The sequence below is a fragment of the Pristiophorus japonicus genome, unplaced genomic scaffold (assembly GCF_044704955.1).
Source record: "Pristiophorus japonicus isolate sPriJap1 unplaced genomic scaffold, sPriJap1.hap1 HAP1_SCAFFOLD_317, whole genome shotgun sequence".
NCBI classification, from domain to species: Eukaryota; Metazoa; Chordata; class Chondrichthyes; family Pristiophoridae; genus Pristiophorus; species Pristiophorus japonicus.
This window is the reverse complement of record NW_027252966.1, coordinates 77,714-88,932: the sequence shown is the minus strand read 5'-3', so window position 1 is coordinate 88,932 and position 11,219 is coordinate 77,714. Positions and strand designations below refer to the sequence as shown.

The window sequence follows — 11,219 nt, the reverse complement described above, 5'->3', positions numbered from 1 at the left end:
GTCACCCAATCACCGCCCTCCCCCTCACTCGTCACCCAATCACCGCCCTCCCCATCACTCATCGACCAATCGCCGCCTGGCCCCTCACTCATCGACCAATCACCGCCCTCCCCCTCCCTCATCGACCAAACTCTCCTACTCACTCCCTATCTCGCACCAGGTCCCTCTCACTCATCGCCCACTGTGCTCGCTGCCTTACATTGGCTCCCAGGTTAAATCCCTTGTGGCCCCATCCCCAGCCCCACCGCCGCCCTTCTCTCCTCCCCTACCTCCGACCTCCTCCTGCCCTACAACCCTCGAACTCTGCCCTCCTCCAACTCTGGCCCCCTGCGCCTCCCTCACCCCGACCGCCCCCACCATTGGCGGCCGTGCCTTCAGCCGCCTGGGCCCGAATCTCGGGAGTTCCCTCCCTAAACCTCTCCACCTCCCTCGCTTTCCTGAAGACCCTCCTTAAAACTCAACTCTTTGACCAAGCTATTTGCCAGCCATCTTCCTTTGGCTCAGTCCCATTGTTGATTTCCTCATCTTCGGCACTCCCCCGGAGCCGGGGGTGACTTGCTTCCACACCAAAACGCGTTCGAAGGTGACTGATGAGACCAGGTCCCTCAACTTCATTTTAAGAGGGTGGACGATGCCTGTGCGTGGATTCCTATAACGTGGGGTGGCCGTTGCACACCGACCACCATACGGGCTTGACAGAGCTCAGTCTTGGTCCAGTGCCAAGGGGATCCAAGACGATTGGAGACCTGCTCTGCTGCATGGGCCAAGCACACACACACCATCATCATAGGCAGTCCCTCGGAATCGAGGAAGACTTGCTTCCACTCCAAAAGTGAGTCCTCAGGTGGCTGAACAGTCCAATACAAGAGCCACAGTCCCTGTCACAGGTGGGACAGACAGTGGTTGAGGAAAGGGGAGGGTGGGACTGGTTTGCCGCACGATCCTTCCGCTGCCTGCGCTTGGTTTCTGCACGCTCTCGGCGACGAGACTCGAGGTGCTCAGCGCCCTCCCGGATGCACTTCCTCCACTTAGGGCGGACTGGTCTTTGGGCCAGGGACTCCCAGGTGTCGGTGGGGATGTTGCACTTTATCAGGGAGGCTTTGAGGGTGTCCCTTGTAACGTTTCCTCTGCCCACCTTGGGCTCGCTTGCCGTGAAGGAGTTCCGAGTAGAGCGCTTGCTTTGGGAGTCTCGTGTCTGGGGCATGCGAACAATGTGGCCCTGCCCAGCGGAGCTGGTCGAGTGTGGTCAGTGCTTCGATGCTGGGGATGTTGGCGTGGTCAAGGACGCTAACGTTGGTGCGTCTGTCCTCCCAGGGGATTTGTAGGATCTTGCGGAGACATCGTTGGTGGTATTTCTCCAGCGACTTGAGGTGTCTACTGTACATGGTCCATGTCTCTCAGCCATACAGGAGGGCAGGTATCACTACAGCCCTGTAGACCATGAGCTTGGTGGTAGATTTGAGGGCCTGGTCCTCGAATTCCTTATTCATATTCCTACTGACTTCCTCAGGTCCTCCCTGGTTTTCAGAGACTGCAGAGTAGGTGAGTGGACTACTGCGCCACTGAGTGGACTACTGTGGTACTGCAGCCATTGCTGTAAATACAATAAACGGAGCTGAAGCCATCTTGGACGTGTGCATTTGTGAGGCCGTGGAGAATATACCGCAGTGAGCATATTACTCTCGGAGCAGCTTACGCATCCGTCCATCGAATACTGACACTGTACCCCAGTGCCCCCCCACCCCCCGGCCCCAGCACACCGCACTCTCTCCAGCCACTCACGGTTTGGTCGTTGGTTACCGCGTGTATTCTGACCTCGTGTCCCGAACTCGCTGACTGACGCTTCTGTGAAAACCTTCGCCACGTTTTTCTACGTTAAAGATGCGATATAAATGAAGGTCATTGTTGGATTATTGGCCTCTTCTCTGGTGAAATCGATTGAATTTACAGCAGTGTTCAAAATCACCTCTTTGAAAATTTAAGGGTCAGAGTGCAAATTGCCAATTTTAGAAGGGTTTGTATGTGAGAATATATTTCAGGCAAGAGTAATTTGCAGAGAGACTCCCTAGCCTGTAGGTTGCAGAAAGATGTACTTTGAGTACCCATTTATTCAAATATTGCACCAGTCCACAAAAAAACCCCAAACGATATATGTTTCAGATGTTGTTAAACAAATTCTCGTCCCAGTGGCAAACGCAAATATCCTCGTCAAACGTGAACTGTGTCCAAAGATGTGTAGAAAGAAAGACTTGCATTTATATAGCGCCTTTCACTACCACCGGACGTCCCAAGACACTTCACAGCCAATGAAGTACATTTTTTTTGAAGTGTCTGTTGTGGGAAACGCGGCAGTCAATTTACACACAGCAAGCTCCCACAGACACGTGATCATCTGTTTTCATGTCGATTGAGGGCTAAATATTGGTCCCAGGACACCGGGGAGAATTCCCCTGCTCTTCTTCCAAATAGTTGCCCTGGGATCTTTTATGTCCACCTGAGAGAGCAGAGTGGTCCACAGTTTTAACGTCTCATTTGAAAGACAGCACCTTCGACAGTGCGGCGCTCCCTCAGCTCTGCCCCTCCGACAGTGCGGCGCTCCCTCAGTACCGCCCCTCCGACAGTGCGGCGCTCCCTCAGTACTGCCCCTCCGACAGTGCGGTGCTCCCTCAGCACTGCCCCTCCGACAGTGCAGCGCTCCCTCAGTACTGCCCCTCCAACAGTGCGGCACTCCCTCAGTACTGCCCCTCCGACAGTGCGGCACTCCCTCAGTACTGCCCCTCCGACAGTGCAGCGCTCCCTCAGTACTGCCCCTCCGACAGTGCGGTGCTCCCTCAGTACTGCCCCTCCGACAGTGCGGCGCTCCCTCAGTACTGCCCCTCCGACAGTGCGGCGCTCCCTCAGTACTGCCTCTCTGATAGTGAAGCGCTCCCTCAGTACCGCCCCTCCCTATCTCTAAAATCTATTTCAGCACTCCTCTAATTCTGCCCTTTAGAGTATCCCTGATTATAATCGCTCCACCATCGGTGGCCGTGTCTTCAGCTGCCTGGGGCCCAAGCTCTGGAACTCCCTCCTTAAACCGCTCTACCTCTCTTTCCTCCTTTAAGATGCTCCTTAAAACCGACCTCTTTGATCAAGCTTTTGGTCACCTGCCCTAATTTCTTCTTAAGTGGCTCGATGTCGACTTGTCCTGTGAAGCGCATTGTGACATTTTAATACGTTAAAGGCGTTATATAAATAAAAGTTGTTGCTGTATTTACTGTTCCTGAGTCCTCTTCAATCTCCCCTTAACCTTCTCTGCTCCAAGGAGAACACCAGCTTCTCACAAGTCCCTCCATGGTACTGGGGTCCTTCGGCAGCATTAAATCCAGATCGCTCGTCCTGCCTTGGGCCAAATCAAGCGTTGCTGCCTCACAATGAATCACCTATTTTAAAATCCAGTGACAAGGGACGTAATGTGAGAACACCCAGGGGCGAGGTTAAGCAGCGTAATTCAATCACAGGGCCGTGCTGATAAAGTCGCTCCGCTTTCCCAGGGCGCCCTGTAAGAATTGCACCCTGCTAATCCATTGGCGACAAACTCGGCGATTCCAAACTGGGAATAAAATCCCATCGCATTTGTTTCCGCTGTTGCCGGTCGATGGCGCGATCCGAGGACGAATTCTGCCGGAACCGGTGAGCGACCGCAGACTACGGGGCCGAAATTCGCCGGGTAGCGCCGCCGGTTAGCACCAGTGCTCGCCGACGGCAATGGCCGACCTTCGACCGTAAGCGTCGTCGACGTCTCAGACTGATTCCTGGGATGGCAGGACTGCCGTATGAGGAGAGATTGGGTCGACTGGGCCTGTATTCACTGGAGTTTAGAAGAATGAGAGGGGATCTCATTGAAAGGTATAAAATTCTGACGGGGTTGGACAGACTGGATGCGGGGAGGATGTTTCCCCGGGGCTGGGAAGTCTAGAACAAGGGCTCACAGTCTCAGGATACGGGGTAGGAAATTTAGGACTGAGATGAGGAGAAATGTTTTCACTCAGAGGGTGGTGAACCTGTAGAATTCTCCACCACAGAAGGCTGTGGGGGCCAAGTCACTGAATATATTTAAGAGGTAGATCGATAGATTTCTAGACACAAAAGGTATCAAGGGGTATGGGGAGAAAGCGGGAATATGGTGTTGAGATAGAGGATCAGCCATGATCATATTGAATGGTGCAGACTCGAAGGGCCGAATAATGCACCTATTTTTTATGTTTCTAAATCCAGCCAGCTCTTTGGCAGAGGGACCAAGAGGCAACACCGTGCCAGCTGTCAACACCCGCGCGGTGACATCGTCCGGCGGGCAACGCCCCCTCGCTCACGCAATCTGCTTTATTTGGCAGCTGCACAAACAGGAAAAAGTTGGCGTTAAAGAGCAGATCTCGGCCGTTATCGCCCAGAAAACACGGTAAGTTTTACTCTTTATTCATTTCTGCCTGTTTCCATTAGTTTTAAGAGCGGGGAAGTGTGTGTGTGTGTGGGTCGGAGATGTTATTGTTCGCTTATACTTCCCGTTTATTTTCTAGCGTTGCGGCAGTCCGTCGCGATATTCAGCCGACCTCCCAAGCTCCCGCCCGAAGGTTCCTGCTCGACGCCACTCTCGAGCGCCACTCTCTCCTCTTTGGGCGTACAAACACAATTTCGGACTTTGAGGCCGCGCTAATGCCCGGCGGTAACACCGTCGCAAACACGGCCAGAACCAATTTCGACCCCCGATAATTCTCGTAACTCTAAACGTACAACACAAACAGCCTCTCCGCAGCAATACAGAAATACCAATAACCGTTAAACAAAGTGCAGCGGAAATTACTTCAAAACAACGAATCCTTCGCTGAGTTAATGATCATTCATTCATACGGGATACTTGCCTTTATTAGCTCAGGCATAGCATATAACAGTGGCGTTCCCTCAGGACCGCCCCCCCCGACAGTGCGGCACTCCCTCAGCACTGCCCCTCCGACAGTGCGGTGCTCCCTCAGTACCGCCCCTCCGACAGTGCGGTGCTCCCTCAGTACAGCCCCTCCGACAGTGCGGTGCTCCGACAGTGCGGCGCTCCCTCAGCACCGCCCCTCCGACAGTGCGGCGCTCCCTCAGCACCACCCCTCCGACAGTGCGGCGCTCCCTCAGTACTGCCCCTCCGACAGTGCGGTGCTCCCTCAGTACTGCCCCTCCGACAGTGCGGAGCTCCCTCAGTACTGCCCCTCCGACAGTGCGGCGCTCCCTCAGTCCTGCCCCTCCGACAGTGCGGCGCTCCCTCAGTCCTGCCCCTCCGACAGTGCGGAGCTCCCTCAGTACTGCCCCTCCGACAGTGCGGCTCTCCCTCAGCACTGCCCCTCCGACAGTGCGGCGCTCCCTCAGCACCGCCCCTCCGACAGTGCGGTGCTCCCTCAGTACTGCCCCTCCGACAGTGCGGCGCTCCCTCAGTCCTGCCCCTCCGACAGTGCGGCACTCCCTCAGTACTGCCCCTCCGACAGTGCGGGGCTCCCTCAGTACTGCCCCTCCGACAGTGCGGTGCTCCCTCAGTACCGCCCCTCCGACAGTGCGGTGCTCCCTCAGTACAGCCCCTCCGACAGTGCGGTGCTCCCTCAGTACAGCCCCTCCGACAGTGCGGTGCTCCCTCAGTACCGCCCCGACAGTGCGACGCTCCCTCAGTACCGCCCCTCCGACAGTGCGGCGCTCCCTCAGTACAGCCCCTCCGACAGTGCGGCGCTCCCTCAGCACTGCCCCTCCGACAGTGCGGCTCTCCCTCAGCACTGCCCCTCCGACAGTGCGGCACTCCCTCAGCACTGCCCCTCCGACAGTGCGGCACTCCCTCAGTACTGCACTGGGAGTGTCAGCCGAGATATTTGTGATCAGGTCCCCGGAGCGAGCCTTGAACCCACAACTTTCTGACTCCAAGACGAGCGAGTGCTGCCCACTGAGCCACAGCTGATACCGTTGGGCTGAATGGCCTGTTACCGCGTAAAGCTTCGGATTAAAATGTACCGATGTGGCAGAGGAGTCAAGAGAGACAGACAGAGAAAATATACAGGCACATGACCCAGGCTAGGTAAGCTCACCAACATGGGATTTATTACAGTATATATGCACTCATTGCATAACCATGGGCTACAGAATATCATTTCCAGCAATGGGGGCATGAAGTCAATGGTACATCCCATAATGATCCACCTGGAAATGTAACACAAGATGAGGAAAATGAAGGGACAGTCCAGGATGGCATTCCAGTCGCCGGCCGGGGTCTTGTGCACTGAACATCGTCCTCCGCCAACAACAAATTGCATTCAATCAGCGCCATCGGCGTCCAACAAGGCGATTCAACGGGAGCGCTGAGTCAGACCACGACCGAGGGCGGGTCACACGCAGACCCCCCCCCCCCCATGGGGATAGTGGGGCAGGCGGTCAGAGGCTGGGTCATGGAGTCGGCGTGAAGGAGGGTCCTGAAGGAGGGAAGGGCGGAGAGCTTGGGGGGACGGGGGGGGGGGGGGGGGGGGAGAACAAGCAGATAATTCTCGCGGTCTGTCCGTGTCACGACCCGCCGTGTCAACGCGGCGAGCCTTTCTCTCGCGGACCGGTCTGGCGCTGGGATTGGCGCCACGGGGCGATTCCACGCCACCATGGCAAACCGACGTCTGTAGCTGAATGGCGGGTGGGATCGCGAATGGGCGATGGGGTCGATGTGCATGCGCGCGATGCGGACGTGGGCTAACGTTGTGATCGCGAAGCCTTTGAGGCCCGATTTTTGTAACATCATTTAAAAAGAAACCCCCCCCCCCCCCACACAATTCATTCTGGAGATATGGGCGTGGCTGGGCAAGGCTGGTATTAATCGCCCGCCCCTCACTCACTCCCCGCCCACCACGGCGAGGTTAGAGGTTAGGGGTTCTTCATGACCCATGCCCGTGTTTGGAGCACATCGCCAGGCCGCCGCGGGGCGCAGATCGTCACGCGGGGTCGTGGGTCACGCACAGGCCCACACCAGGTCAAGGACGGAAGCCCACCTTCCGTAAAGGGGGCACCAGTCAACCAGTTGGGTTTTAGGAAAGACTTGGCTTTATATAGCGCCTTTCACGGCCACCGGAAATCACCAGGAGCTTTCAGCCACTGGAGTGTTTTTTTGGAGAGTGTGGTCGCTGTTGTAATGTGGGAAACGCGGCAGCCAATTCTCGCACAGCAAGCTCCCACACACAGCAATGTGACCCACTTCATCTGTTTTTTTTGTTATGTTGATTGAGGGATAAATATTGATTCCCAGGACACCGGGGATAACTCCCCTGCTCTTCTTTGAAATAGTGACCACCTGAGAGAGCAGTCGGGGCCTCGGTTTAACATCTGACAGTGCGGCACTCCCTCAGTACTGCCCCTCCGACAGTGCGGCGCTCCCTCAGTACTGCCCCTCCGACAGTGCGGCCCTCCCTCAGTACTGCCCCTCCGACAGTGCGGCGCTCCCTCAATACCGCCCCTCCGACAGTGCGGCCCTCCCTCAGTACTGTCCCTCCGACAGTGCGGCACTCCCTCAGTACTGTCCCTCCGACAGTGCTGCGCTCCCTCAGTACTGCCCCTCCGACAGTGCGGCGCTCCCTCAGTACCGCCCCTCCGACAGTGCGGCCCTCCCTCAGTACTGCGCTCCCTCAGCACTGCACTGGGAGTGTCAGCCTAGTTTTATGTGCTCAAGTCCCTGGAGCACATAAAACTAGGCTGACATTCCAGTACGGAAACACGACAGCTCCAAGGTCACTTTTAGAGATCCTGACTTTTTTTTAATTTCCAGATTGATTTAACACAGAACGCAAACTGGTCAAATTCCCGTGGTGGGTTTACCACCGTACCCAACATTCAACTGTTGTTATATTCTTTTAATTCATTCACAGGATGTGGGCGTCGCTGGCAAGGCCGGCATTTATTGCCCATCCCTAATTGCCCCTTGAGAAGGTGGTGGTGAGCCGCCTTGAACCGCTGCAGTCCGTGTGGTGAAGGTGTTCCCACGGCGCTGACTTTGTCGGAGCGGTTTGGTACTGAGGCTCGCTGGGCCATTCCAGAGGGTCAGTTAATGGTCAGCCACATTGCTGTGGGTCTGGAGTCACCTATAGGCCAGACCGGGTAAGGGCGGCAAATTTCCTTCCCTAAAGGGACATTAGTGAACCTGATGGGTTTTTACGACAATCCGATAGTTTCATGGTCACCATCGCTGATACTGGCTTTTTATTCCAGATTTATGCAATTTACTGAATTTAAATTCCCCAGCTGCCGTGGTGGGATTTGACCTTGGGTCTCTGGGTCATTAGTCCCGGTCTCTGGATTACTGGTCCAGTGACATCACCACTAGGCTACCGCACTTTAATTCAATGGGCAATCACTAATTCATTATCATATGCTGTTTGCAAAAAATCCTCCCGTTATCAATTTAAATATACATCTCACCATAAACACTGGGACAAGAGCAAGCTTGATTGATGGACACGCTACCCACCACCTTCAACACTCACTCCCTCCACCACCTTCAACACTCACTCCCTCCACCACCTTCAACACTCACTCCCTCCACCACCTTCAACACTCACTCCCTCCACCACCTTCAACACTCACTCCCTCCACCACCTTCAACACTCACTCCCTCCACCACCTTCAACACTCACTCCCTCCACCACCTTCAACACTCACTCCCTCCACCACCTTCAACACTCACTCCCTCCACCACCGGCGCCCCCTGGCTGCAGTGTGTACCATCTACAAGATGCACTGCAGCAACTCGCCAAGGCTTCTTCGACAGCACCTCCCAAACCCGCGACCTCTACCGCCTAGAAGGACAAGGGCAGCAGGCCCATGGGAACACCACCACCTCCACGTTCCCCTCCCAGTCACACACCATCCCGACTGGGAAATATATCGGCCGTTCCTTCATCGTCGCTGGGTCACAATCCTGGAACTCCCTCCCGAACAGCACTGTGGGAGCACCTTCACCACACGGACTGCAGCGGTTCAAGAAGGGGGCTCACCACCACCTTCTCAAGGGGCGATTAGGGGGATGGGCAATAAATGCCGGCCTTGGCCAGCGACGCCCACATCCCAGGAACAGATTAAAAAATAAGGATTGGGGGAAGGGGGGGGGGCGGGGGGGGGAACAAGGAACAATAAATCAGTTGACGTGACTTGGGGTCTGAAAACGGTCCCCCAATCGGGCCGGGCGAGGAACTGGCAGCGAGGGACGGTACAGTTAGACATTTCGCCAGCCTAATTTTGACATGATGTACAACAAATCGGGCGAACATTTCGAGTTCCGGTCACGCCCTCCCTGGCAATATTCTCTCAAAAGTGGAGCTGCGAAGCCTGAAGGTTTTTGCCAGCTGGAGCCAAGGGGAAGAGCTTGGCGTCGAGCAGATCCTTGTACTGCAGCTCGGGCATGACCATGCGCAGGCACTTCTCCCTGGTGCTGTTGCCCAGGTGCGGCTTGAGGTTGTAGCCCATGATCCGGGCCCGGCCGTACTGGAAGGGCTTGATGTTCTTGTCCTGGATCTGGCTGGCCTCCACGGGGCTGCTGCCCAGCAGGCAGAGTTCGGTCAGCGCCTGGCGCTGGCTGCGCAGGACCAGCACGTCACTGCGCATGCGCTGCAGGCCGTAGCGCTCCACCCGCTGCCAGAAGGTCCGGTTGAAATGGCAGTACAGCCTCCAGTCCAGGGAGTTCCAGGCCCGGGCCTGGCCCACCATGCGGTCGGACAGCCTGCCCACCGTCACGTTGCTGCGGAAGTTGAGGCGGAAGGACACCACGTCGCTGAAGTCCCAGCACAGCGCCTCCTTCAGCAGGATCATCGACTCGTCGAAGTACTCGGCCAGCAGCACCAGGTGGAAAGTGCTGGTGATCTCCTGCAGCACCAGCTCCACGTAGTCCCGCGTGTCGTTGGCATTGTGGTCAAAGCCAAAGTCGAACCACATCAGGTTGCGGGCGTACTGGTTGCCCCGGTCGCGGGGCGAATAATAGCGCCAGGGCTCGCTCAGAAACTGCTCCAGCGACTCCACCTTCTTGAACGCCATGCTGGACCCCTTGTAGTAGGTGAACGAGGACTCGGCCAGGGTCACGGGGTTCCGCAGGATGGAGAAGTAGAAGGTCCCCTTTGACATCACCTTCTCGACCTGCAACAAACAGACACACACAACCGTGACTGGCGCCACTGACAAATGCATTGCGGTGAAGTCAAAAAGGCCTGCATTTATATAGCACCTTTCACCACCTCGGGACGTCCCGAAGCGCTTCACAGCCGACGAAGTACTTTTTAAAGAGTGTGGTCGCTGTTGTATTGTGGGAAGCGCGGCAGCCAATTTGCGCACAGCAAGCTCCCGCACCCAGCGATGTGATAATGACCCGGATAATCTCATTTAGTGACGTTGGTTGAGGGGTAAATATTGCCCTCAGGGCACCGGGCAGAACTCTTCTTCGAAATAGTGCCACGGGATCTTTTACATCCACCTGAGAGGGCAGACGGGGCCTCGGTTTAATGTTTCATCCGAACGACGGCACCTCCGACAGTGCGGCGCTCCCTCAGTACTGCCCCTCCGACAGTGCAGCGCTCCCTCAGTACTACCCCTCCGACAGTGCAGCACACCCTCAGTACTACCCCTCCGACAGTGCGGCACTCCCTCAGTACTGCCCCTCCGACAGTGCGGCACTCCCTCAGCACTGCCCCTCCGACAGTGTGGCGCTCCCTCAGCACTGCCCCTCCGACAGTGTGGCGCTCCTTCAGTACTGCCCCTCCGACAGTGTGGCGCTCCCTCAGCACTGCCCCTCCGACAGTGTGGCGCTCCCTCAGCACTGCCCCTCCGACAGTGTGGCGCTCCCTCAGTACTGCCCCTGCGACAGTGCGGCGCTCCCTCAATACTACCCCTCCGACAGTGCGGCGCTCCCTCAGCATTACCCCTTCGACAGTGTGGCGCTCCCTCAGTGTTGCCCCTCTAACAGTGCGGCACTCCCTCAGTACTGCCCCTCCGACAGTGCGGCGCTCCCTCAGCATTACCCCTCCGACAGTGTGACGCTCCCTCAGTGCTGCCCCTCCGACAGTGCGGCACTCCCTCAGTACTGCCCCTCCGACAGTGCGGCGCTCCCTCAGTCAGTGCGGCGCTCCCTCAGCACTGCCCCTCCGACAGTGCGGCGCTCCCTCAGTCAGTGCGGGGCTCCCTCAGTACTGCCCCTCCGACAG

The 11,219-nt window shown here is 56.7% G+C and overlaps 1 protein-coding gene across 2 annotated transcripts in view; it reads right to left on the bottom strand.

Moving 5' to 3' along the window:
• Positions 1-9,214: 9,214 nt before the first annotated feature.
• LOC139249538 (galactose-3-O-sulfotransferase 2-like) overlaps positions 9,215-11,219 on the bottom strand; it is a 62,889-nt gene continuing 60,884 nt past the window's right edge. For both annotated transcript variants that reach the window (XM_070872480.1, XM_070872479.1), the window contains exon 4: positions 9,215-10,158. In XM_070872480.1, coding sequence (XP_070728581.1) covers positions 9,337-10,158 — 822 coding nt within the window. In that variant the 3' untranslated portion in view covers positions 9,215-9,336. The remainder of the gene's footprint in view (positions 10,159-11,219) is intronic.